The sequence below is a fragment of the Micropterus salmoides genome, unplaced genomic scaffold (genome assembly GCF_014851395.1).
Source record: "Micropterus salmoides isolate LMB-PRFRI ecotype aquatic unplaced genomic scaffold, ASM1485139v1 Ms_hic_scaffold_13, whole genome shotgun sequence".
NCBI lineage: Eukaryota > Metazoa > Chordata > Actinopteri > Centrarchiformes > Centrarchidae > Micropterus > Micropterus salmoides.
In genome coordinates this window covers 14202359-14229415 of record NW_024040374.1, presented here as the reverse complement: position 1 = coordinate 14229415, position 27057 = coordinate 14202359, and the positions used below count along the sequence as shown (strand labels likewise).

General features: G+C 37.6%; 2 protein-coding genes across 4 annotated transcripts; one reads left to right on the top strand and one right to left on the bottom strand.

The window, feature by feature from the left end:
• Nucleotides 1–285: 285 nt before the first annotated feature.
• Nucleotides 286–27057, bottom strand: si:ch211-276k2.2 (receptor-transporting protein 2-like). Its single transcript, XM_038715667.1, has 4 exons — nucleotides 26855–27057; nucleotides 2767–2841; nucleotides 1855–2029; nucleotides 286–906 (listed from the first exon to the last, which is right to left on the bottom strand). Exons 3-4 carry the CDS (start codon nucleotides 2001–2003, stop codon nucleotides 576–578), a joined length of 480 nt encoding a protein of 159 aa, XP_038571595.1. The 5' UTR covers nucleotides 2004–2029; nucleotides 2767–2841; nucleotides 26855–27057; the 3' UTR covers nucleotides 286–575.
• dynlt2b (dynein light chain Tctex-type 2B) lies at nucleotides 4686–8054 on the top strand. 3 transcript variants are annotated; one of them, XM_038715668.1, is made up of 5 exons: nucleotides 4686–4841; nucleotides 5253–5386; nucleotides 5955–6024; nucleotides 6903–6966; nucleotides 7062–8054. In XM_038715668.1, the coding sequence occupies exons 1-5, from the start codon at nucleotides 4795–4797 to the stop codon at nucleotides 7140–7142; spliced, it is 396 nt and encodes a 131-aa protein (XP_038571596.1). In that variant the 5' UTR covers nucleotides 4686–4794; the 3' UTR covers nucleotides 7143–8054. The 3 variants fall into 3 exon arrangements, with proteins under 3 accessions (XP_038571596.1, XP_038571597.1, XP_038571598.1); XM_038715669.1 differs by having other exon boundaries at nucleotides 7057–8054; XM_038715670.1 differs by lacking the exon at nucleotides 4686–4841 and adding an exon at nucleotides 4977–5099.

Genomic DNA, 27057 nt, shown 5'->3' with positions numbered 1-27057 from the left:
TGCCATAGACTCTTTAGCACCCAGCTGACACCATTAATAAGAAAGTTAAAACCTACTGTAATAAAAATTCCATTTTTTGATATTCTCACCTGCACATGTCCAAGTATTCTACTGTTAAAGGAGTCACCAGTTGCCTTAGTGACTCCTTTATACATGCTTTAAGTGTCAGCATTCACGGACAGGCCTTCATTCTCTCATTTAGTGCCTTATTTAAACATTTCACATATTCACAGAATTTATTTGAAAACAGAAAATACCCACAAAACAAATCACAAAGACATTTAGTTTACTGATTGTATAAGCTTTATTTATCAATTACAGTTCTGTTTCAAGGCTTGCTTAATGGTTTTGAGCAACAAGCAAATGTGTTACAGAAAACTGAGCACCAACAAGAATACATATAATAACTTACAACAATTGATGCTTTTCTCATAGGAGTTTAGGCATAAAACATCATTAAAACTCTTAATAAAATAAAATAAAAACTTCAGGAATAAATACAAGACCGTCTGAGGCAACTATGACATACGTTTTTAAATTAATAGATGGCTTTAATTAATAGAAGCAACACAAGCTCAACTCCTCGTACAGATGCCTTGAATGCAGGCCTCACAATGAGCAGGCTCATGGGGACTTTTGACATCCAGGCTTATATTAGGCCTGTTCCTTCTGCCCAGGTTTTCATGGTAGCATTTCATTCTTATCTTCTCCACCAGATTTTCCAGTAGGATGTCAATGTTCTCGGAGCTGATGCTAGGCGTCTCCATTGGAGCTTTGTCGCACATCTTGCAGTTCTGACGGAAGCACCTCACCTTGACAAAGCCAATGCCGCCTGTCAAGCACATGTGGAAGACCACCATCACCCGGTTAGAAGGCCAGCCCCTTCCACACTTGGTGCATTTGAACCTTTAAAATGAAAGAAGACGCAAGTTAAAGAAAGTATTGCAACAACCAACCAAAGTTACGATGGAAAGTCAAGTTTTAGCTATAGACACAATACTTGGAAGCAGCGATAATCTGGAAGAAGAAATTATATTGGGTTAAAAAGTACTGACTCTTTGGCTAATTAATGTTGTTTGTAAAGACTGAAGTCAGTGCAAAAAGTAAATGTGAGGAGATATAGCCATTTGACGTCACCTCTTTCCTGCTTACTAGTGATGAGCAGATGAAGCCATAAGAAGCTTTAGGTCTCTCTTTCTATTTGTGCCAAAAGAAAAACAACTATTCAAAACTTTGGGGCTTCAAATGCAACACAGTGACACCTGGTGGTTTGCAAACTTATAGCAGCCCTTCTAGATCAAGGCCAAAGCACACAACACCTCTCTGATTTTAACTGCTTTAGTCTCATGTGTGCAATAAAAAGCCAAGAAGCCTGCATGTTATTATTAAATCTATGACTTTTTGTTTAGAATTGCTGCATTAAATGCATATATTGTGTGATATGTTACAGTAAAATAATTAATACAAGCATTGTCCATAAAGCCTAAATATAAAATATTTTACATGGTAATGTACCTTATTGGTGTAGTTTGTGCAAACTTAATTTGTGTCACATGCCATTTGTGTCACAATGTTATGTGATTGGAAATTGATATTCATTAAATTAGCCTATTACTTTTATTACATTATTACTTAGGCATGAGCTGGAGATGTTCTCAAATTAATTACTATGTACCTCCCTTTCTAATCGCCATATTTTTGATTTATCTATCTTCTTATCCCAGTAATGTACCTATCACATTTCATCAGTTTAGCTGCAAAACTTTCAAAACTGATCATTTATATTAACCTAACATATAGAATAATATATGTACACACTAACAGAAGTAATTAACAGTAGTCCAGCACACTGACCTTGCACATGTGTTCCTGATGTACTGCTTCCAGCCCATGTTTGGGCAATCAGGCACAAGATTTTCATCAAACCCCAGACACCAGAAGTCCTCTTGTTTAAGTTTCTTTGCTTTAATCTTGAAGATACTTGTCCATTCCTGTAGTGCCATGCTGTTAGTGTCAGTGGTGTCAGGTCCTGAAGAGGAGACAAAACTCTAACAGCTGATCTGTACAATACACAAACAAGGTGTGCAAATGACTCATCACTTTGACTGTAATACAGAGTTTGGGGAAAGTGAAACTTAAGTGTGGAAACCTTCTAGTCGAGTTTTACACATACACTGTATATAAAATGGTTTTACTATATAAATTAAATTTTAAATTCAAGTTTGATTTGCTAAGGAAGATGTTGATCATATAAAAAGCATTAGTCACTTGACTGTCTACTTGAATGAAGAGAAGGGAATGCCCATGAAATGAAAATATAACTGCTTTGCTTGTGTTTGGATAGTTAAGGTGCCCTAGGACGCTTATCTCTGACTGATCTCTGACTATCATTAATTTACTAATATATTATACACATAAGAAATGTGCTTAGTGTGGATTGACTGAAATATATAGTAACTACTAAAAGAATGCAAGAGAAATGAAACTGAAACTGTTTTCCAGATTACGCAACACTGCCACCTGCAGTTATGCTGCATCACTTCTCTGTTTTACAGGCAATGAAAACATATACTAATATTTTCCATCCATCCATCCATTGTCAACCGCTTATCCTGCGTACAGGGTCGCAGAATAACTTCTATATTTTTATTCAAATAGAAGGCACTTTCAGAATATGTATAAAAACATTTGCAGAGGATGGCCTGTAATTGAGCTACTGTCATTATCATTGCCATATACAGAAACAGATATACAGTAGCTCCTCACAATGAATGCCACCTTCTCCTGTGCATGGTTCCACTTCAACTTTCACTTCAAGTCCAGCTTTAACTTCTTTTCTGTCTGAGAAATAAATCAATTGAAAAAAGAGATTAAAAAGTGTTTATTAGATTTGATTGTGCAATGAAACATTCTTATATGATGCTTTACAGATTAACCTGAGTCCCACTCAGCTATCAAGAGTAAATGATGCTTAACATTAAATAATGAACTCATAAACCTTTAATCTCCTTTGGTGAACTACGCATGTAGACACTTTTTATCAGCATCTCATTGTAACAAACCATTAAGGTCTAATGCTTTGCTAACTTAATTTGCAGGTTTAATTTTAGAAGATAGGGTAATTCAATTACTGTAATTTGCCATTCATACCTCATCAGGGCCTGTGTGATGAACAATACTGATTGTAATGAATTACACCATGTTCAACCGTTAGCCTCATTATTATCTGATATGAAAGGCTTACCTCTCCCCTCCTGTTGGCCTGCAGTCCTCTAAATAATGAGAAATTAAACTGAGTACACAGTGTTTACCCTTCTGGCTTTTTGACACAAGCACAATTGATCTGGAATGCATACTGAGTAACTTCAATGATTCTAATATATCATCATGTAGCCTACATTTGAAACAGAATCACTGCAGATGCAGACAATATGCAGAAAGTTCAAATTGGCCAATATGTGATATTTGATACTTAAAATGGACTGGATACTTTGATTTTATTTGGTACAGTGTAGTGTGGAAAATCTCTTCCATTTTCCTCCTACTTACGTGTGATTTAAATCCAATCTTCCTATCTTAACAGCAAGCAAAGATGGGAGATTTACACAGAGAGAATGTGCCAGGACTATCCCTGCTGCTATCAAAGTTAGAGACTAATCTTTAAAGACAGAAAATAAAATCTATGAAATCATAGCAATGTTGTGCCTCTTTTTTCAGGCAAGTGAAGCCAATTCACCTGAAGCCTGACCTGGCTGCAGTTGAAGAGGCCTTGAAAGCAGAGGAGTTCTGAAATCATGATGAAGACAGCAGTGAACTGGATCTGCTGTGTTATATCATTGGATACTGGACTAAGGCTAGCCGTAAACCTAATACCAATCCATGTGGGAGTAAAGGGAATGGAAGGGAATGGGGTAATATAAAAAAAAAGGTCAAGGTTACAGTGACATTTTAGTAGCAAATGACATCAAAGGCTTTCCTTGTCAGAAAAAGAAACCTTGTGAATAAAGAGACGAAGTAGGGATTTTTGTTCCTCTCAAAAATCAGGGATAAGGACAGAAATACAAATTCAGTAGCAGGAGACATAAGCAATTTGGTTGAGGTAGTAGGTTTTAGGCAACATCTCTGTCAAGCTTATATGAGAAATATCTTGGAGAAACTGAGAGGTCCTTGAGTTGTTGTACAAGACTTCCTTGTATGACTGTAGCTGTGTCTTTATTTACATTTTTCTCTGTATGACAAAATAATCTTCAAGTTCTACTTACTGGCCTTTTATGGAGCTGCCAATGGCATCTTCCCATTTGCCTTTCACACTGACTGAAAATTATATGGTAAGAGCACTGAGAAAACTTCACCACGCACAAATTATTAAATATTCTGGAGGAGGAAATGTTACCGAATGAAACATGAAGCATGAAAGTTCATTTTTGATCTTAGAAGTAGTAGTTTGACTTTCAACAGAAGCTCAGTCTTTTTGAACAGAAGGAAAAATAGCACAGAAATAAAAGGCAATTTGATCAAATAAAAAAACTTTCTTTTCAAGATCTTTACAAAACTCTGGAATAGATACACTTAAAATAAATACCCCACTAATCACTGGTTTAGAGTACACCATTGAACAGTCCAGTACGAACGTCTTTACCGTACTCTTATTTTGAAACAGGAAACTATGAAAACTAGGAACGTCGCTATGGTAACGGATACAAATCTGCTAAGATTAGCTTGTTAGCAACCGTCTTCCTTCTTCATGTCCTCTCTGTTGTTGTAGCGAGCATTCAGTTATATTATTGACATGCGATGGAGGGGTCAGACACATACCTCATACGACCTAATCACCAGCACAAGTGAGTTGGTTAGAGTGGTTTAATATCATTTCTAGCAGGTGAAGTTAGCTTTTAGCCTTTTAGCTTTTGTTGCTAACAATATGTTTATATGTTAGCAAAGCAACGACTGGCGTTGGTCTGGGGTTTTGTTTTCAAACAGCACTGGCGTCAGTACTGTAGCGTTAGTTAGTAGGCTTATGGACTGTCAGTTAACCTAACGATAGCTGTAAGGACAATGTGAGGAAAAGTGTGAAACATATCTCCAGTCAAATGCCAAATGTAGGTGGATTAATATAATAATAACATAATTTTTTAAAACAATTTCTGTAACTTTATGATCCCTAATGAGAGAGGCCGATGAGTTGACAGAGCAGGCTCTGTGACTGATTCAAGTAAAATTTCTGACTTTTTGCTCACTGTAAAATCTTCCAGGTTTAAGCCAGCCGTCGTGAAGGAGTGTATTCGGGAAACTGTTAGGGAGCAACTGTCTGGAATGCGGTATGACCCGGAGCAAGTCCCAGAGCTGTCCCGTTCACTGGCGGACTGCATTAAGGGCAAAGTGAAGAGTGAGTGATGCTTCTCCCTCTCTTGTGTTATAACTCAGAATGACACGGAATCCAAGTACTGTTGTATATTTAAAGTGTAGTTCAAAACAATTACTCAAATATAAGTGAAAATGGTTACCCGAAGTGATTTAATATTCAGAATACATATTCAGTGAAATGGCGATATGATCGTTATTTGAACGTGTCTTTTTGGGTTAAACAAAATCGCCTTGGAAATTATCCTCAAGGCAAAAGACTGAAGGGATCCTACCAGTTATGAAACAAACTGCTGCTTTTTATTAATGGGGCCTGGAAGTGCAGAAGCAGGATGAATCCCTTGGGGAGGGAAACAAGTACAATGTGAAGTTAATGAAACATGTAGCCAGAAGAATGAAGCTAAATAAAAGGGTATAAAGTAATTTTTTTTTTTACAGTATAGTCACCAGTATTCATCCTTCTAGTAAAATGTTTTAAATGAGTAGTAGTAGTAAATGCTACACTGTGAATTTAGCATATTGATACACCATACCTGTATTGTTCCTGCACCATGTTCGCAGCACTATAACAGATAATTTCTCTTCCTCAACAGATGCAGGGTTTGACAGATATAAGATTGTTGTGCAGGTGGTCATTGGGGAACAACGAGGACAAGGAGTCAAGTGAGTTATTATTTGGTACTGAAAAAAATAGCTGTTACAATTTGTACACTACTATATTTTAGTGGTATTCTATTGTCTGAGTAAAGCAGGTGTAAAATATGTTGTGCACTGCTGACAGTTTTATAGGGAACAGGGGCAGCCAGAGATTATATAAGTTTGACCCTTTTTACCATAATAAAAGCAAGTTAGAGGATGTGTGTGTGTATTGTGCAGTTAATGGATTCCCAAGTGGCAGTATTACTGTAATACAATTTTTCTGCCCTCACCACTGTCCTGTAGTGGCATTTTGCTTGAATTTACACTTCTGTTACAGTATTTTTTACAGCACTAATATTGTCAACTGTGACACAAAAAGTTTTACTCCAATGTATTTAAAAGTATTAAGAAGACATTTAAGAATTCCAGGAAAGATTTCCAATCAATCACTGCTGACAGCATTATTTAACTAACATTTCCTGAGTTGAATCCTTCTTTTTACTGTGTGATTATGGTTTCAAAATAGCAATATACTCAACCATTTCAGTAGTAGTAGCCAGTAGCTGATATGGACTCAGCTCTGCTCTACACATATACATCAACTTAAAATCAATCCCACAATGTTTATTGACAGTGTCAGGTAGGTATTGACTCACTAATTTTTATGGCTGTAGTTTTATATTGAAAAGTGTTTCTAATATTCTGCCTATATCATGTACGTAAATGGAGCTGGACAAAATATCTCAAATACCACAGAGTAGAATGTTCTCTCTGACTTATTGTCAACAAAATGTTATAATGGTAATATCATAGTGCAGGGCACTTCCTTTTGATTACATTGCGTTGTAGTTTTTCTGAAAGTAGTTCAGAGCTTCAAACATGAATTTTTCTCATGTTTTCAGGATGTCTTCAAGGTGTTTGTGGGATTCTGACACAGACAACTATGCAGAAGATGTTTTCATGAATGTAGGTGCCTTTGTTTTGTTCAGTCAGATGTAAGGGGGAAAACAGACTTCTCAAAGACAGTTTTTTGTTAACTGTGTTTTACCTCTGTAGGACAGCTTGTTCTGCATGGTGGCAGTTTTTGGAAGCTATTACTACTGAAGACAAGAAGGTGGATGACAGAGAATTCTTTCAGATGAAAAGATGTGAGGTGAACATCCAAACGAGACTGCTCAGCGTCAGCATTTCGGGTCCATCTGAAGTAACTGTGAATGGATTTGCTAAATCTTGAGATCAACAGAGATGACATCCATTGTAAAAGTGATGGATCTGTGCTGATACTGTAGTGATTTTAAAATGAGGGATTTCACCAGGTTTTTCCTGACAAAATGATTATTAAAGACTCAAATAATAACTAAAAATACTAAATACTTTGACAGATATCATGTTTTACCTTGAAATATGTCATTCTTGAGTCCTTAAATGTCACCAAACATGTCCTCAAAGGTGGTGAGAAGTTTGACGTTAGTGTGGGTGTGGGAATCCTCAGTGTATTCATGAGATGCTATGTTTACTAGAGAAGGCAGCTGATTTTCACATTCATCAGGGAAAATGTCAAAAGTTACCACATTTTCCTTGACTTTATAAGATAAATCCTTAAAATATTGACCACTTAATTACCAATAGATTCAAATACCTCCACGAATATTTCCGAAAACATTATAATGTGTGCTTAGCAGACCTACTAGATTAGCAGATTGCTTGAGATCACACACATTACAAGCTTTATGGACGACTGCAGCAGCACGAGTACTTTTAGCTGCACAGTAAGGCAACTGAATATAATTCAGTACAATCCGTATTTGCACTACACTTTACATGCTTGATTTAGCACAGCAGCTACGGTAGAGGTCAGTATTTGTCTCAACATCATGACATGATCATTTCTAAAAGTTGTAAATATACAGTAATTGAACAGGAAAGACTTTACTAGAAATCTGACCATTGTCAAGTGTATCACCGCCTTTATGATTGTAAACCTCATTCTGCCTCCAGTTATGCTTTGACTGAAGTCCTTGCACTGTAAATATTAAATCAACCCTTAGTTGACACCATGACTTTGTTGTCTCTTAATGTGGGCATCCTATTCAGCAGTAAACAATTATCTAACACAGAAGTGATGTAGCTTGGCATTTTGAAGACTGTAACAACATAAAAAATTCTTTCTATATCAGATATCCAATAATATAATTTGAAAAGGTTTGCCTACTGTTATCATATAAGAAGTTTTTTATATACACTGTATACACTACCGTAACATTACAAAAATCAAAAATTATTATCACATTGAGCATTTGTAGAAAAACTAAAAACAAATCAAACCACCACCGAAAATATTTTAAACCTTTGCACTGTATTATACGGTTCATTGTTGGATTTTTGCAAGTGTAAAATGAACAGAATTGAATTTGGATAAAACAGGAATAGGCACTGTTCTCCCAAAGCAAAGACATAAAGTAATAACCTTCTTTTAATTACAAAATGAAAAGAGGTTGGTTATCTTGGTTAAAACAAACAAAAAAACATTGGCACTAACAATGCACATCACTAAACCATGATTCCACTTGTTTATTTTAACTAAAATATCACAACTAATTTGACATTATAAAAATGCACATTTTCACATAATGTGCTACAGGACTTATGCCTGCATGAAAATGAGGATAGATATCTGTTTTGATTGGATGATTGTACACTTTTTTACAATGTTAATACAATAGCGTTGACTTTATACGTGGAGGTTGTTTTGCTTCATACATGCATGGGACTCATTTAGGATTAGAATGCAAACACTGGCTACCATATGTCAATAGTAAAACGGATTTCAAAAGCATTGAACTCTTTTAGTGGGTCATAAGGGATGAGAGCCAGTGACATAAGCTGGTTGTATGTCACTGGCCCTGGGTTGCCCTCATCCTGGAGCCTTCTTGATGAAAAATAGCTGAAGAGTCAACTGATTTGCTGCTATCAAGGGATTTCTGTGTTGCTACACTGTACTGAAGTCATGATGGAGAAAGCAGCTTCCTCCAAATTCTCAAAAATCACAATCAGTCTCTCTCAGACGCACGAGAAGAGATATCCGCTTAGGGGTGCTGCACAGTAGAAATGCGCACATGACACGACTGTGTGTGGGCACGCACTTGCACACTTTCCCTCAACACAGAGTGGTTACAAGCATGGTCATATGAGGTTACCGACCTTTGTAATTATATGTATTTATAAATAAAATCTTTCGAATAAAAACATTGATAACACAATCAATTTAAATGAAGGCTATGCGGGCGCAGCTGATTACACCGTTGCTACCCTCATTTCAACTTGAAAAACTTTTCCACGCTCAGTGTCTACACTTAGCACAAACCTGCTGTATTTTATATTGTCACATTGTTCCCATTTGACAAGAGACATGCTGGAAACCTTTTGTTAAAATAGCATCACTAAGAGGTGCTTCACATTACTGGATCTTTGGAGTACACCAGATGGCCAGTAACAGCCCATCAAACTGTAAGCCATCACAAAGCACCAAAAGATAACACAGTTTGACCATACGAATAAATATTAGTGAATGACAAAGAAACACATATTCGATCACTTTAAACAGAATATTAAATCACATGCACAGCTTTTAGGTTGGCTTAACATTTGTACGTTGTTATGTCAACACAATTTTGAAATACAATACAAGCTCTGTTGACTGAAATATATTCTATTGACTGAAATGTTATCATTGTTAAAACTTAATTTCACTTCTGTTTTTGTGTGTTTTGCTCGTGATAGTTGATAGTCTGTCTTCCTTTAGGAAGCCATCAGGACTTAAATAGTTGTTTTTGGGCTGCTGGCAAAGACTATAAACCGCGATATTCTTTTCACACAAGGCACTTTCCCTTTAACTACAGTATTTGTAACTATTGCCAGTTATCTGTCTAACAAAGATAACTGAATCTAAGTGAAACGTTTGCCAACTCTTCTCCCCTGTAATTTGTTGGTGAAATTGAGATGTCGGTCTTCAATTAGACAGGAAGTCATTATCAGATGTTGCTGTGTTTTTGTAATTACTCTTGAGCCTCTTCCATTAATTTCAGCAAACCGTCCCCCAGCTGGAAAACTAGATGCTTTTCAGACTATATATAAAGACTAATGAGACGGATGTGAGCAGCTGAAGTGATCAAGCGTAGCTGAATCAATTAGTCAAATGACTCAAACTGTGATTACATATACATGCCAAAGTAGGTTTTACCCTGCTATTTCTGGTTGTAAAGTACAGCTAAGTTGTGAATTAACTTCTAGAATCTCAAATACATCACTCATATCCTCTGGCCATTGTAATTTCTTCCCAATATTATAATAAATAGCATAGTATTAGTATTATAGTCATAGTTTGTCATACACATTGCTACATATTATCTTTTGCTGCAAAACCACATCAGTAAGTATTTACCTAAATGGATCATAATTTTGAATCGTAATTTTGAAGGCTGACTATTTGGACAAATAGTTCCTCTTGAGGAGTTTGAGGTGGAATCACTTCCAAATAAGATGAAAAACAGCAACTAGACAAAAAAAACAGAGACGTCACGGTGTTGTATGCCTATATATCCCCTGAGCCGCATGTGCCTTATGCATTGTTCAGTGTTTGTTCCTTTTTTGTTATGTGAACATAAATTAAAGTATTAATACGTGATTACAAGTGACAGAAGAGACATAGTTCATTTAATATTTATTTATAGAATTTACTGTACCGTATGTTTACATCTTGTTTGCTCATTGAAGCTTCTACTGTTTTGACACATCTCATTCTCGCTAATCATCTTCCAGCTGATGAAACAAAACAGACTTCTTATGGAACTGAGTGGACATCAAACAAATTACCTGAACTACTCTGAGAGTTATTTCAATATGTGTACGTTTGTGTGGGGGCTCATTAAAGGATCATTTTGGCATTTTTAAACCTGGGCCCTATTTTTACATATTTCGGTGTCGAAATGACTAGTTGGTTTTGGATTCTGTGCAGTAGATAGATTCAGCCACTGCAGCCGTGAACCGGCGTGACTCCCGGAGACCCTTTGTTTTTAACAAGAAACAACTCTCTGAAATTGAAGGGAGTTATTTGCAGTTGTAGTTATTTTGGAATTGTCAGTGGAAAAAAGGGAGTGGAGTTTGTTGTGTACAAAGAGGAACTACTAGCAAGCCTTTATTTCCGAACTTTACACAACAATCTGCTCTCTCCAACTCTGACAACGTCTTCCTGCAACATCTCGCCTCTCACAAGAGTGAGAATTGTCCCTGAGCGTTTCTGCTGTGTTTGCTCAGAGATGAGACAGAAACAGAGGATTTGATGCTGCGCTGTAATTGCACTATATACACTTTAAAATGATTGTTAGTTTTGGTTTTTATGTAAAAAAAAATCTAGGAATGTATTACATATTGAATATAAAAAAATAGATCAATAATTAAAGTTTACCTGTAGCATAATCAGCAGGTGTTTGCATTTGAATCACTTCACTTTTCAATACGGGGTTTACTATAAACCATCCTCTTGCAGTTGGGAAGACAAGTCGCGGCGAGAGGGACCGGAGTCCTGGTGAGGCTACACTTGTGGATTATGTTTTATTGGCTGAATTTAAGGCTACTGCTTTCACAAAAAAATCTTAAGTTCTTAAGTTATTACAAGATTCAGACTAACCTCACCCAACAGAGTGTTACTGACACCCCTGAATCAGGCCAATTTGCAGAATGTGAACTAACAAGTCTCCACTCAGCACATTTATCACTTGAATTAGATGATCTAGTGTTTTTGATAAGAAAATCACAGTTAAAGAATTCAGCTGGTTATATTCTATATTTTTCTCTTTGTCAAGAGCAAAACCAACAACTGATTTATCCTCCTAACAAGTATTTTTGGTGTAACCAAATATAGCTTGTGTCTACATTGCCACAAGCCTACATAGCCACCACCTGTTGAAAATGCCTTAAAAAGTTAGTATTTAAAAACAAATCAATATGTGACTTTTAAGCTCACATGAAACCATAGATAGACTCATGTTAATTCTTTCTGACTTGATTGGTTTTTACTTTTTTACTTTTGGACTTTGTCTTGTCCTGTATATAGAACGATCAGCTTTCCTCACCATTTATGTCATCTTGTGTTATTCAAACCTTCCATCTGTAGTCAACAGATGTCATTGTCTATTCCCACGAGCCTGTGTATTGATTAAGTTATATTGATTTTCTCCTGACCCTTAATTTCTTTTCTGGCTTAAAGCCAACAGTATCTGGATACCTGCCCTTCAGAACGTAACCCAGAACTGCTCTGGTTGAAGATGCTTTAACCCAAGTGCAGAAGAGTACTCTTTAAAATCCCAATGTGTGAGTAAATGTTATATTGAGGGAAATATTCAAATCAACCCACCGTGACTAAATTAATTTATTGGATGAGCTGCTAAGAAAATGAAAGTACGAGGTGACTTTCATAATCCTTTTTAATGTATGTTTTAACTTTTACCACTTGAAAACCATGCACCTCTATATGAGGGTGTCACATTACTCCCACAGGACCCTATTGGATTCCTTCACAGCTACCTTTTCTAATCGACTCTCACTGAATTTGAACATCAGTGTTATCAAAGACGGTTGTTGCTATTATCAACATTTAAAGGATGTTGTGTGACACTGCAGAAACTCTTCACTTAGTCAAAGGAATAACCTTTTATTTTTTACTTTATTTAAAGGTGAAAGTTTCAGTGACATCTATTGGTGAGTGTTGTGAATTGCAACAAATTGCAAAAAAACTCCTCACACAACGTAAGCTATCCAAGTGCCTCAGATAGCTACAGTGGCCGACACAGGACAAAAGAGAGTAGCCAGTCAAGAAATGATTTCTTAGATAGATATAATGAGAAATTATCCATCCATCCATCCATCGTCAACCGCTTATCCTGCGTACAGGGTCGCGGGGGGCTGGAGCCAATCCCAGCTTACATTGGGCGAAAGGTGGGGTAAACCCTAGACAGGTCACCAGTCCATCGCAGGGCCACTCACACTCACATCCACACCTATGGACAATTTTGGAATAAGAAATTATATCTTACTTAATTATTCAGTAAAACCATATTGCTAATATTATTGTTAATTGTTTATCAAACAACCGCAACATCAATAAATGAAGTGCTACGTGATGTGGCATACTCCTGTAATACATTATTCTACTATACTGTTATCATGAATTTTGTTCTTGGGAGGGTTGTCTCATCTGGACTAACATACGAATCACATCTAGTACAAGTATGACCAATGACAGGAAAATGTAAGCTCACTGTTTCTGTACCACCGTCCATTATAAACCACATAAGACATGAAGTTTACAAAGGCATAGTCAGGTGAGGGTCAAGCTCCTCTCCACACGTCTTGTAATCATAATGCTGTTAGCAGTAGGCTAAAGTATTTTTCACCAGGGCAGTAATGTGACCTTTAGCTAGCTGATCTGAACTTCCATGCTGTACCGTTTTATTTTTATAAATTTTATTTTTCTAGGGCAGTACAAGTTTAGCTCGCTTATCTGAGCTTCCAGCTGTAGGTTATGGTTTGATTGATAATAAATTAGCTGATTGTCTCATGAACGTAAGCAGCACAATTCTGTTTACAGCAAAGCCAAAATACACACTGAAGAATCATGTTAATGAAATTACAATCAAACTATATATTTTCCGCCACTTACAGGGGAAACACAGTACTTCTCTTGGTGGCCAGCTTCTAGCTAAAGCTATCAAACAACAGTTTTTAGCATTAGCGCCTTCCATCTGGGAAAACTCACAACAATTATATCCTTTATTTCTGCCGTCATCTGTCTGCATCTGTCACAACTTAGTCTGGCTTCATCATGTTTTTGCTTGTTTGATTATTGATGATTGATTTGTTGATTCACACACCGTCAGCTCAAGCGAAATAATACGCGTAGGCCTCCATTTGTCCAAATGCCACTTCTCTTCTTACTTCTAATACACCAGATGACAACTAAGAGACTGTTTATTATTAGGCATCCAAGCAGCGAAGCTTCTGGAGCCCTATTGGTTTTGTTCTGATTCTTCTTTCTTTCTTTCTTTCTTTGCTAAAAGTGTTTGAGCAGCAAATGCCGCTGGATGAAAACTCACCAAAATTGGCACGTATGTCGCAAATTCCACCCACTACTCATGCCCTCATAGACCTCATTGTGGCACTATAACAATCAACTTTGCGTTTTTGCAATTATCTCGATAATGGCTTAATTTAGAGTCAAACTTCTTTCATCATTGTAATCTCTAGATCAGCACATCCTCTTATTTGTGACTAACGTTTGCCTCACTGCAACCTATGGTCAATTCAGATGTCTATATTTTTTAGAATATTCCAAATCAATTAACATCTGTATCTCCACAAGTCCTTCTTCAAGAGGTACCAAAGTTCCAAATTCTTTCATCACTTTCATCTCTTATGTCATCGGTGTCTGTTCTTCTCTGAAAATGTGAAATGTACTATTGTAATTGTTGAGTGGGAGCTCAAATATTACATTAGTCATTAGGAGTGTGACTAATGATCATTTTCATTATGGATTAATCTGCTGATTATTATCTCTATTCATCAATGTTCGAAATTCTAAAATAGTGACAAATGCTGTCACAATTACCCAGAGCCCTAAATGACACCTTCACAATGCTCACTTTGTCTAACTAACAGTACAAAGCTCAAAATTATTACAAATAAATTAAAATAATTAAAAGGAAAAGCAGCAACTCTTCACTTGTGAAGGTAGAACCATAAAATGTTTTCTACATAAAAACTGTCATAAACAATCAAAGTTGTTGCAAGTTAATTTCTATGTTATGAGTTATATTGATCTTCAGTCATTTAAAATAAGCTGTAGATAAAATCTAATTGTGTTAAATGTTTTCATATATTTATATTATATGGGATCTTTAAGATAAGTTATTGCAATTTTTTAGAGCTGAATCATTTTTATAGTTTTTGGTTAAAGTCCTTAACCTGTACTACCCCTAAACATTACAATTGCTTTACCTCAGCATTATATCATTCTCATTGTAAGCATATTATTACGCAGATGTTAGCATTTAGCATATCTAAGCACCGCTATGTCTAAGTATAGTCTCATATGACAAGTAGATATTTCACATTATCTTATCATAAAGATAGTCTAGCGGGCCAGATGCACCACCCAGCCTTGACTGGAAAGTGACTAGTGAGTCATGTGGGAAGGTCTTTGTGTCAAAGAGTTAGTGACTCTGTCTAGGACTAAAATAATGGTTGCAGTCTTATGTCTCACAAGTAAGTAAGTCACATTTCAAGCTAAAAATACAAGAAAAAACACGTGACTAAATAGCTATTAGTTCAGTAATTAATACTCTAAAAAATCACCTCATATTATTTATGAGATTGTAATTCAGTTGGCTTTTTATGACATGCCATGGCTATTCTTTAAAAGATGGATGTTTTTGATCACATTCTACAATAGAATAAAGCAGCACTAGTGTAAGTAAATGTGACACTACTTCACCTTTCTGTTCAGACTGTACTTAAAATCTGGCCTTCTGTCAAGGCTGCAATGCTTGCAAAAGCATCGCACAGCATTTTTTAATGTTGGTATTATCTTGTAAGAGTTTCTTCACCACTCATGTGTGATCATTCCCCTAATGCCCCCCTCTTTGAAATAAACTGCCTTCTTGGATGCCCCTGTCATTAAACATGATGAAGTGCTCTCTATGGTGGAGCAATGTGCAAGACAATATGATAAAGTGCCCCTCCAGTGGAGGAAACGTGATGTGCACTATTGGTTGCCCTTAAAATTGAGAAAACGCAATGCAGTACTGTAGAGCTGTATTGCCCGTGTGTTTTTTTTACAGAGATGTGGTAGTTATGATTTTAATCTGAGTCACATAATAAAACAATTTTAATGCTAACCAGAGTTTTTTCACCATTAATGCCTCATGACCTTCTGCTTTTTGGTGCCCCATCACATGCATTTAATAAAAATGTAACCCCTGCCCCTCAAACAGCCTGATATCAATTACATTTTGGTTTAATCACACTGACTATAGCTAACGTGAAACCTGCGTGTTTTCTTGGTTTTAAGCACTTAAGTATTATTAAGTGCCAAGTCAGTATTTCAGATATAGGCTATCGTAGCTTTCGGTAGATGCTCACTTTCCCAGCTGTAATTATGACCTGGATGTTGACTTTAATGCCCAGTGTGCTAAAGTCTTTAGTTTGTAAATTCCTCTCTTCGAAGCATAAAATCATCTATATGATGGCAGGTGTTTAAACTGGACTGTGTGATTGCAGACTGAGAGAAACAGAGTCTCCTGGTGTGGCTTGAGAACTTGCTGCAGGGTGTTACATATCTCAGTGCCCACAGATAGCTGGTGATGGCAGCTGTATTGTCTGGAAGATAATAAGGTCTGTGACAGACTGATAGAACTAAGAATAAACACACACACAATGAACACTAAGAAGGCTACAATAAACAGCAACAATAATAAACATGAACACCCACTCAACACAAACAGACATGGAGGACTGCCACTACTGTGCTATAACGGTAACATAAGCTGACACATTAGGTGTTTTATTTACACACTCACACTTTCACTGACAATAAAATGACGTACCATATATTGCACATGCCACTGTTAGTGGCTCAACTGAAGGAACACGTCCACATGACTTCATGATGGCTGTTCAGTGTAAATTTAGTCCCAGATGAAAAAGATTGAGATGAATTTGATGAAAGTGAAAAGGCAACATATGATATTTCTTGCGGTCATGTGACAGCTGTTAGCCAGGTCCCTGCAGGTGAACGCTGTTTACATAAACAGACTTGTCTGATTAATCTACAGGACATCCTTCACCTGGTTAGTCACTACTCCTCTGCCTCTCTACGCATTCAGTAGTCCCCTTCATGTGAACACTTTGTTCAGTGAAGTTGTTGAGGGCAACACCAAAATGCATAAATAAAAGCAATGTTCATAGAATAATCTTCAATATCTCTATTTAAATTTCAGTTTGCTAGGCTTTTTGGGCTCTTTCACTGACTGAAACTATACAACGGGAAATCTGACATAGGATTGAGGGACTTGCAGACATACATTTAAGAAAGGGTCAAACTTGACTTAGCAGAGGTTAATGTGCTCTTTTCGTAGTCACTAGTGTGACTCAAACCACAAAATCACTAGATACTACACATCCCATAAAACAACTCTCTAGAGCACCTCTCTGCATGGTAAACACCCACATCCCTCAATGTCCATGACCTCAGACTTCTACGAGCCCATCCTGAGATACCTGGGTAAAGTTACTTGGATTATTTTCTCAGACAGAAGACATACAATTGTCTGTGTGAGGTATACCCCATGAATAGTAAGCTGACTTTGAAATGTAAGATCAGTGCAGTGCACTTTTTTCACTTTCGTTCTTTCCATGTGTGTTATGTCTACTTTATGCATTCGTCCTCGCAACACCAGTAGAAACACTTCCAGTTACATTCCCATGACTGAATGGGACATTAAGCAGAAGAGCAAACACTTTACAGAGTAAATATGTGCCTTGGAGAGAGTGCAACTGCCTGTCTGGAACAGTGTGTGGATCAATGTGATGCTGAGCTTTGGAATGCTGGGATGGTCATGTTTCAGGAAAACAAGGTATTTGACTGACCATAGCCTGCCCATCACACAAAAGTGTCAACAGAGTGACACACTGATGGACAGGGACTGAAAGTGCAATACACATCACTGGTTTTACCCTCTTTCTGCAGGATCACCACACACACGTAACATTCACAGGCAGGTAACATACTTTACATAGCATCACAAATAATCAAATATTAATATACCTGAACACGTTATGCAGTAATGTAGTAATCAGAAAAGTAAACAGACTATCTTTTCCGCATAAGGAAACCATACCTTTATGGTTGCATCCATCGTCGTTTTCATGGACAATGTATGAGCTACAAAACCTAGCTACAATCGCCTGGCAATTATTCTGCAACACGACAGAATACAGTCAAAGTTTAACTAGTTAACAGCTGGATTTTAAATCCATTTATTTACATAATAAACATCTACCTATTTGTGCTCAGATGTCAAAAGTATGGAATTTCAAAATGGTAGATGAGTAGTGTGTCAGTCAATTCAGAAATTATGTGAAGTTGAAAAGAATATAGTATAATAATATATTAATATTATAATTGTAAAAATATTCTACTGTCGAGATCAATCCCCTTACGGGTGTCATTGGTTGTCTCACCTACGGCACCAAAATATCCAGACACTGCCCTGGGTGATATCTTATCTTGGTCTGTATCATTCTTTCTTTAAGTCTTTTTAATGTTTTAAGGCTTTTATTAGATCACACGTTCTAGTACCAACTTCTTGTTAAATTGTTAGTTAGTAGAAAATACCATAAATTGTTAGTTAGTAGAAAATACCATAAAATGTATTGTGGATATTCATGATCCCAAGAGCTTGGGTTGAACACTGCTGTAGTGGTGGCCCCAGGTTCTTTCCTTGACTGCCTAATCCTAATGGGCACATTAGTATGCAATTTAACTAAATGCTACCAGCCTCCTCTCCCTCCATTTTGTTTATTACACGATCTATAATGCCTTTGTTTTATGTGACCAGGTGTTTAGGAAAAAGTCAAATAAGATGTAGAAGGCTGTAACACGGTGGATCAATATATTTGACTGTCACAACCCGAGCGAAATGACTCGTTTCATTATCAGAATGTGATCCACTCGGTCGGTAACATTTGAAAAGCCTATACCAGTCGCACGTTTACAATTTTACCCTCATTCACGTTAGCGGAGGGCTAAACCGGAAGTTAGCCTGCTCGGCCGGCAAACGTCAATAGAACCTGACTGCAGTTTCTTCGTCGTATCCGACTTGAGTGGGTAAGCATACTAACCGGACATGTCACCCACTGAGCATGTTTGGGATGCTCTGGATCGGTGTATACAACAGTGTGTTCCAGGTCCTGCCAATATCCAGCAACTTCGCACAGCCATTGAAGAGGAGTTGATCAACATTCCACAGGGCACAATCAACAACCTGATCAACTCTATGCAGAGGAGATGTGTTGCACTGCGTGAGGCAAATGGTGGTCACACCAGATACTGACTGGTTTCCGGACCCCCCCAGTCCCACGCAATACAGTGAAACTGCAAATTTTCAAGTGACCTTTTATTGTGGCCAGCCTAAGGCACACCTGTACAATACCCATGCTGACTGATCAGCATCTTGATATGCCACACCTATGAGGTGGATGGATTATGCCGGCAAAGGAGAAGTGCTCACTAACACAGATTTTGACAGATTTGTGAACAATATTTGAGAGAAATAGACCTTTTGTGTACATAGAGAAAGTCTTTGAGTTCAGCTCATGATGAATGGGGGCAAAAACAAAAGTGTTGCATTTATAGTGTAGCTTTGTTTCTGCTCGTCTCACCAGTGCTCCGCACCTTCCTTATCCTTTTATTCTAACCAAAAAATTTCCTCAGCCTGTTTTTCTGGACTAAATTTTCTTTATTATCATATTACTTTAGTAGGCAGTTTTAGTTTCACTACATTTTTCCTCGTTCAACAATCATAACTATTCTTTTACTAATTTGCTTATCCTCAGGACATTATTGGTTTTAAAAACTTTTATATATTCTGTTATTATTAACTCATTAGTAATTAGCGATAGTGTGCAGTTATATTATAAAGGCGCAACAGGTCACAAAACTTGTCAGCGGTATCCACAAGCTGGTGAAAAATATAAGTGGGGCTGTGCCATATCCAGTTAGTTTCAGTAACAACAGTCCAAATACAATTTAACTGCAGGATACCAGTGCTTTGTGAAATAGTCAGAAATTATTTAATGCCAATATTAAAACGTTTCTTACAAAAAAACTAACATAGAAAGTGGCATGAAAAGAAAATACTCAAGTAAAGTACATACCTATACCTCTAATTTGTACTTCAGTACAGTAGGCCTACTTAATTTACTGTTCACCACTGGAAATAACCACATCTTAACACTTCAGGGCTGCCTATAAACTATACAGTTTACCTCTGTAGTGTAGTGAACCTACTTACAGTTAATGAAATTATGAAGAATAATATTTTGAAATATATCATAAGCACTCATTTAGGGTACCACCTAAAATTTGCTGTCCGCCTGAGGCTTTTAGGACTTCTTGGGTATAGCTTGATAATTACACAATTTTCTAGTAAATTGTTAATTATTAATGGTCCAAAACTGGTAAGTTTGATCAGTCAGTCTCAAATCTGAAAGTGAATCCTCTGTACAGGGACCCGGACGCTAAACAGTACACACACACAAATCACTGTGATCAAGGGGAAATTTATTAACTAACTAAAGTGATTACAATAGTGTGAGTAAATATAGGAATATCATGGAAATAGCAGTACAAACAGAAAACAAACCAGAATGTAATCAACAGAATATAGAGCAGGGTAGGTTTAGCGTAATAGGTTCAATGTGAATTCAGTTTGCTATTGTGGAAGGAAGGTTCTAAGGGAATAAGGGAACGAATGAGCGTAAGTTATGGCGATAATTGAGTTTAAAGGGAAACTATGGGTTTCAAAACTAAGGACTAAAGGACCAAAGCTAAAGGACAACAACTCGGCCACAGAATGTAGCTTGTTTGCCTTACTGTTGTTGTTTTCTCCACTGCCTGGTCCTCGAAAGCTCACTGTCAGCTGGCTCATTCGTTGTGTTCAAGGCCCTCAGCAGCTTGGCACACCACACAGCCTCTAGAGCGGATCTTCGGCCGATGGGGGTATCCCGGAGTCCTTTGGCTGGCTGGTGGTTGCGGGAAACTTTTCGCAGTAAACGGGCAGTCAGCCCTGGCTTGGCGCTCTGAGTTAGACTGATGTCGCTAATAGCTCAGTTGACTACGCTTCACTCTGTCGTTGGGAGCTGTGGCTAGTTCAAACCGAGGTGAGGGTTGAAAGAACTTGCTGGGTTTCTGGATCAAAACTTGCGTAAACTGAACAGTTAGATAACTGCAAAAACAACAAAATCAAATAGAACACATACATTCACTGCAGGTTCACAAGGCCTCAGGAATATAGGCTAGTTAACGTTGTTGAGTTTAAACAAATAGTCTGGGAAATTTTCATCCCAGTGAGGCTCCAAAACAATAGTAACAAAATAAGAAAATTTGAAATCATGGAGCTTCCTCGGGTTGTCTTGAAGGAAGTTGAGAAGCAAAAGAAGAACAAGCAAGAACAAAGAGAGACTAGAGAGCGGGACAAGGGACCGCGAGGTCTTTTATCCATTTTCTTTTCGGGATGTGTGACGTCAATTTGGAGTGCATGGGGAGTAACCTCTTGGGTCTCGAAGTTTTAACTTTAATCTGACAAAAGTGTATTCGCAGGTGTTTCAATTAATTTCCTTTCCACAATATCAACACTGGTAAAGTTGTTAATTTTAACCATTTATATAAAAGAAAACAAAACTAGAAGCTAGAGTGTTATTTGTTCTTAATTGGAAAACTGTTGGCTCTACATGACACATTTATAATACTCATAGGTGCAAGTACATATTTCCAGGATAATATTGATGGTTACATGTTTTACTTAAGGAGATATATATGTAAACCAAATGCTACTTAACTGTGCCAGAACAAACTGGACCAAGGCTGCTATACCAGTATAGGAATGTAAATTTTATTTATGTTATATCAAAACGAAACAAAAGGAAAAACACAATTCAGGACTAGACTGCATCACCAGGGAAACAGATGTAGAGTTGAAGAGCTCAAACCAAATTAAAACATACTATGGAAAAACATACACACTCACATATACACACACACACACACACACACAGCACACTAACTACACAAAACACCCATGCAAAATGGTTACTCTACCCGTCAGTTCCCCCCTTTAACACAGCCAGAAACACAAAATATGGCCCATTCAAGGATCTAGTGTGAGCACAATAAATCTAACAGGTGGGAAAAAGTGGTTGGCTCTCCTAATAACATCTTGCTTGACTTAGAAGCACATTCCCCTCCCGCAGTTGAAGGCATGCAGGTGACTGGGATCTGTGCTTTAGCTGATGTGTTTAAACAATCAGTCCAAGCTTTGGACCCTCACCACCATGAAGAATCCAATCAAGCACCAAACAAAGGCTGGCCTCAGCTGCTCTCTCAGGTGTGTGACTGCTGAAAGAAAGGACCAGGTGAGCTTCCCTCCCCTATGTATAGACTCTGCCCCTTACCTGGTGTGTAGTGCTAGACCCCTGTTGCCTTCCCTATCACATCTATGAAAGCATTTGAACATGGCATCCGTTAAACAATTAGTGATAAAAAAAAAAAAAAACACAGTGATAGATACTTGATACTTATACAGTATTTGTAGGATGAGAAAGTCTAGACAATGGCATGTTATATATCTCTTTTGTCCTCTTGGCGGAGCTCTGGTCTCATACAAGGATGCTTGATTAAACTTTAAAATCAATCCTTGTCTAACACAGGATAGTAATTGTTACGTGTTCTTAAGAAAATACATCAAAAGGCGTTAAACCTGGTGTTGATACAAAACATAAACACATAATATAAACTCATACTATAAAACCTAGAACACAGGCAGGAAGATAACTGAGCCACAGAGAACTGAAAATTAAGAGTACAGCAGGTTAACTTTACTTATGACTCTTTAGCTTTACAAACATAGTATTTAAAGAATAAAGACATGGTAATTACTACTAAAATATAAGAGGCGAGCGCCACTACTAATTTAACAAAGTTTATTGATTAAACAGAACAACAAAACCATTTATACTGAAAAACCTTTGTTCGCAAGGTTTGAATTAGGGTAGTGTCCGTTTGCCCCAATCCGTCGATTCACATTCCTGTTGCTTATCTCGTTCGCACATCGGCTAGAGAGGGGTTGGGTGATTGGTCGTGTGTGTGTAGGTATTAGATACCAAGTTTTATGACTTTAACCATTTGGAGGGAGTAGAGAACCAGGGTTGTATTTTCCTTTGATGTTTAAGGGAACCTCCAGGGTGAGAGGGGTTGATGTGGTTACCTTGCCCTTTTGTTCATCCTGCAGAGAGTCCATATTGACACCTTTACCGCGGGATAGGTTTGGATGGTCCCTGAATAAACAATTTTTAAGTCTGTCATGTCCGATTGAGTCTGTGCAGGGTCCTTACACAAGCAACAAGGCCATGTCTCTACTTTACATGTCAAAAGGCCAACTCTTCAGAATGAGGCCCCCCTGTGGTAAATCTGATCTCACCTCCTCTTGAGGAGGAAGGCTGGATACAGTAGCCAACCGCTGTTGTTCTCCTTGTCAATGTACCGTACCCCAAGCACCAACTAGCAGTGGGTGGAAATGTCAGTTGTTTCATCTGCCTGAATAGCAAGATATACAGCAATTTTAGTTCCTCCAAAAGTTTGTTTTGCACAGCATTTGAGGTGCCTTTGAAAACAGTAGCTTTCTTAAGGTGCTCTTCCAACACGCTGTCCAGCGAGGCAACAAGATCTACTGGAAATCCCTCTATCACCGACTGACTCTGCTTTGGCGAAATTATTTTCACCCTTCAGGCATCAGATTCGAGGACGCTGATTAGCTTAATTTATGTTTCTATGGGCATATCTTGTGTCAGCTATTGGCTGTGCTGCCTTGGCAATATTTTAGCACCCCAGCAGAGATCAGTGGATGAACAGGAAACAAATTTTGCCCCAAACATAATTATTTAGTCTAGATTTCATATATTACACATTGTGTATTTTAAACACATGCTTAAAAAAGTAGTTACTGTTTATTTCAAAAATGTTTATTTTAAAAAGAAAAATCAAAATACTTTCCACCACCAGGGAGGGCAGCACCCTAGTACCCTCTATTGGGCAGCCGCCACTGCCGCAAGCGCCTGTGTATTACTCTTTTTCTCTTCTAGATTTTCAACTTAAGTACTTTACTCATGTGGTGTGGAAGGGTGGTGGAGCAGGTTGGTGGACCCAAATGCAGAACACTAAGGCTGACTGGTGCAGTTCAGAAGTTTATTAAGCAAACAAAAGACAAGGACACTTACAACTGAGTAGCTGAGTCCATAATCCAAATAATAGTACTCCAAGCAAACAAGGTGATCCAACAGAAAGTCCAAAAAACAAGTATAATCCAAAAACCAAAGAACTAACAGGGAACAGGACGAGACAGCGCAAACTAAAATCACAACAACAGACAGAGTGTCTACACGCTACAATGACCAGACAAAGACTGAGGGGAAACAAGCAAGCATATGTACACACAGGGTTAACGAGCTGGGTGGGGATACACAGGTGAGAGACATGAGACTAATGAGACACAGGCAGCCAGAGAGAGCAGGGGAAAACAGAGAGACTAGCAGGCAGGCAGATTACTGAGGGGGGAACATACAAAACACAACTACTGAAACATGGACCATATCAAAATAAGTAGTAACAGATCAGAATTATAAAAATAAGAAACTAACTCAGACACAAGCAGACAGATCACAACTAAACTAACCCCAACAAGGAACACAGACTGAAGCTAAGATAAAACAGAACTCAGAGCAGACATGGGCAAAACAACACAGAATTTTACAGACCAGAAATAAACATTAAGGCATGAACTAAGGCACAGGACTGGGAACTACGACACAGAACAAGGAACTAAGACAAGCGACAAAACAGATACTAAGTAAACTAAAAGATGCGGATGAATAATAATAGTAAAGGCTACACAGAGACTAAAGCAGAATGATCAAAAACAGATTAATTAATGAAACTGGCAGAGAACATAAATAGACACCTAGCAAACAGACAGAACTCAAGCATGATGGTACAGAAACTAATACAAGAGACTGGAACAGAACTGAAATCAGGAAAATACCAAAACACCACTAAACACCAGCTGACAGATAATAACCAGAAAAACAATAACATCAGGTAGAGGACGCACACTAAAGGTAGCAAGCAAACTAAAAACTAAGTCTAAGGGGTTAAGGGAGACAAGATAACAGAACAACACAGACCACGAAGACTGGATACAAGAACACAGACTATATAACAGATACTAACTGATAAATTAATAAACTCAGAGAACTAAATGGAACACATGACAGGACTAACATGCAGATGCAAAACCAAACCCTCAGAATCAAAACCCCAAAACAGAACTGTTGAATAATTATGTTGTTTTATGTATAATTACTTTATTATTTTAATCCTAGCAGTGCTGTATTACTTAGAAGCGCACTTACTGTTGTCACTGAGGGAATGACTGTGGTCTCACTGGGTAAAGCTATTGACTATTGATGTCATTCTTTTAGTGTAACGTTTGACTACTAAGTTAAGGTTTGATTACTAGTATTTTATTCTTAAGACTTAAGGATTATATTCTGTGTGTTATTCATGAACTTATGCCCTTTCAATGTGTCTACATGAGCAGAGAAACTGTTCAGGCAGAATATGCAAAACATAGCTTCGCCTGACTGTGAACATGCAAATAAGCCAACGCTGCACATGCAAAATCTAGCTAGCAGACGGCAGGTACTGTCATCTAAAAAGAAGATAAGAAGAGGTAATATGAATTAAAGACGGGACAAGATGATGCAGCTAAAGCCTACCAAAGAATCTGATAGCATATAAAATAGCAGTAAAACAACTGCTGCAAGTCACCTACGCCAATAATGAGATCATTATGGGCACACTGGGAATGATGTCGACTGTAAGAAACCAAGCCTTTGTATGAGACACGGCATTGCATACTCATATTTGATGTGTTGAATCATGCTATTCATTTATCAATTATATTATTCCTTTATTAATTCATATTAATACATAAATACAATTGTAAGTTTTAATGGTGTCAAATCATGCCTGTATAACTTTTAAAAATACGGTGAGACTGAAGTTGAAACATAAAGGTGAATTTCTAGTCCAGCAATGTTAAAAATATAAAGAAGGATAAATTATAATGATAATTATGTTAAATAATAGCTAAAAATTGGTAACTTTGACATTAGTGAAAGGGTTAAATTGCTAAAACAGTACATGTAAACAACCACAAGATGGCAGCAGAGGATAAGAAATTCACCATTAGTAAGGGAGTGGTCAGCGAACACTATAGGCGGAGACCAGGTGTAACGCCCACCTGGAAGGTGGAGTTTAAGGTGGATATAAGGCGATGTTCGCTGACCACCAGATCAGTTCCATTTTGAGACCTGCAGGGATGTTACTCGGGTTTACTTGTCCCTTATTGGAATAAACTCTTTTGCACCGACTCTTGACCGTCTCCAGTTAAGTTTTTTGACTACGAAGTTATTGACAAAAAAGACAGTTAATAGAGTATTATTTGCTGAGTTTAATAAGTTGGTTAGGGTAGGGACCAGGCCTTCTACTGGCCCGGCCTGTCCTTATTTCCAACCCAACAGGACCCACTCAGGATGGGATCGTGACACACTATCTATCTATCTATCATGCATACACACAAACATTTAGCACCATTTCATCCATGCATTTTACACTACAGCACACTCATTCAGAGCTCCTGCCTGTATTAATCATACATTAGCACCAATCTTTGACAGACTAGCGGTTCGTAATTTGTACACAATTCTGATTTCTCCATTTTTAACAAATTCAATTAAACTTTTAATAATTGTCCTTATTGTATTCTTGTTTTTTCTATCTATACAATAATAACTATAGGTTCAAGAATGAGAAAGCATTCAGAAACTTTACCTGGGCAGAGAATCCTGTACTCACTAATGAGACACACTAATATGCAGAAATATTAGAAAAAGGTTTTCTGCTTACCTTTGTTATGTGCACGTGTCACTGAGATACTAGTTGTCCATCCCGATCAAAGTCCTCCGGCCCCTATTCAACTGTCCTGGCCGGCTCGCCAAATAATGATGGAGACAAAGTCTGGACTAGGCCAGCTAAAAACCCATTACAAAGTCTTCACCACTTTAAGAAACTCACCAAAATAATCAATAACTTGCAGTCCAAAAACCTAT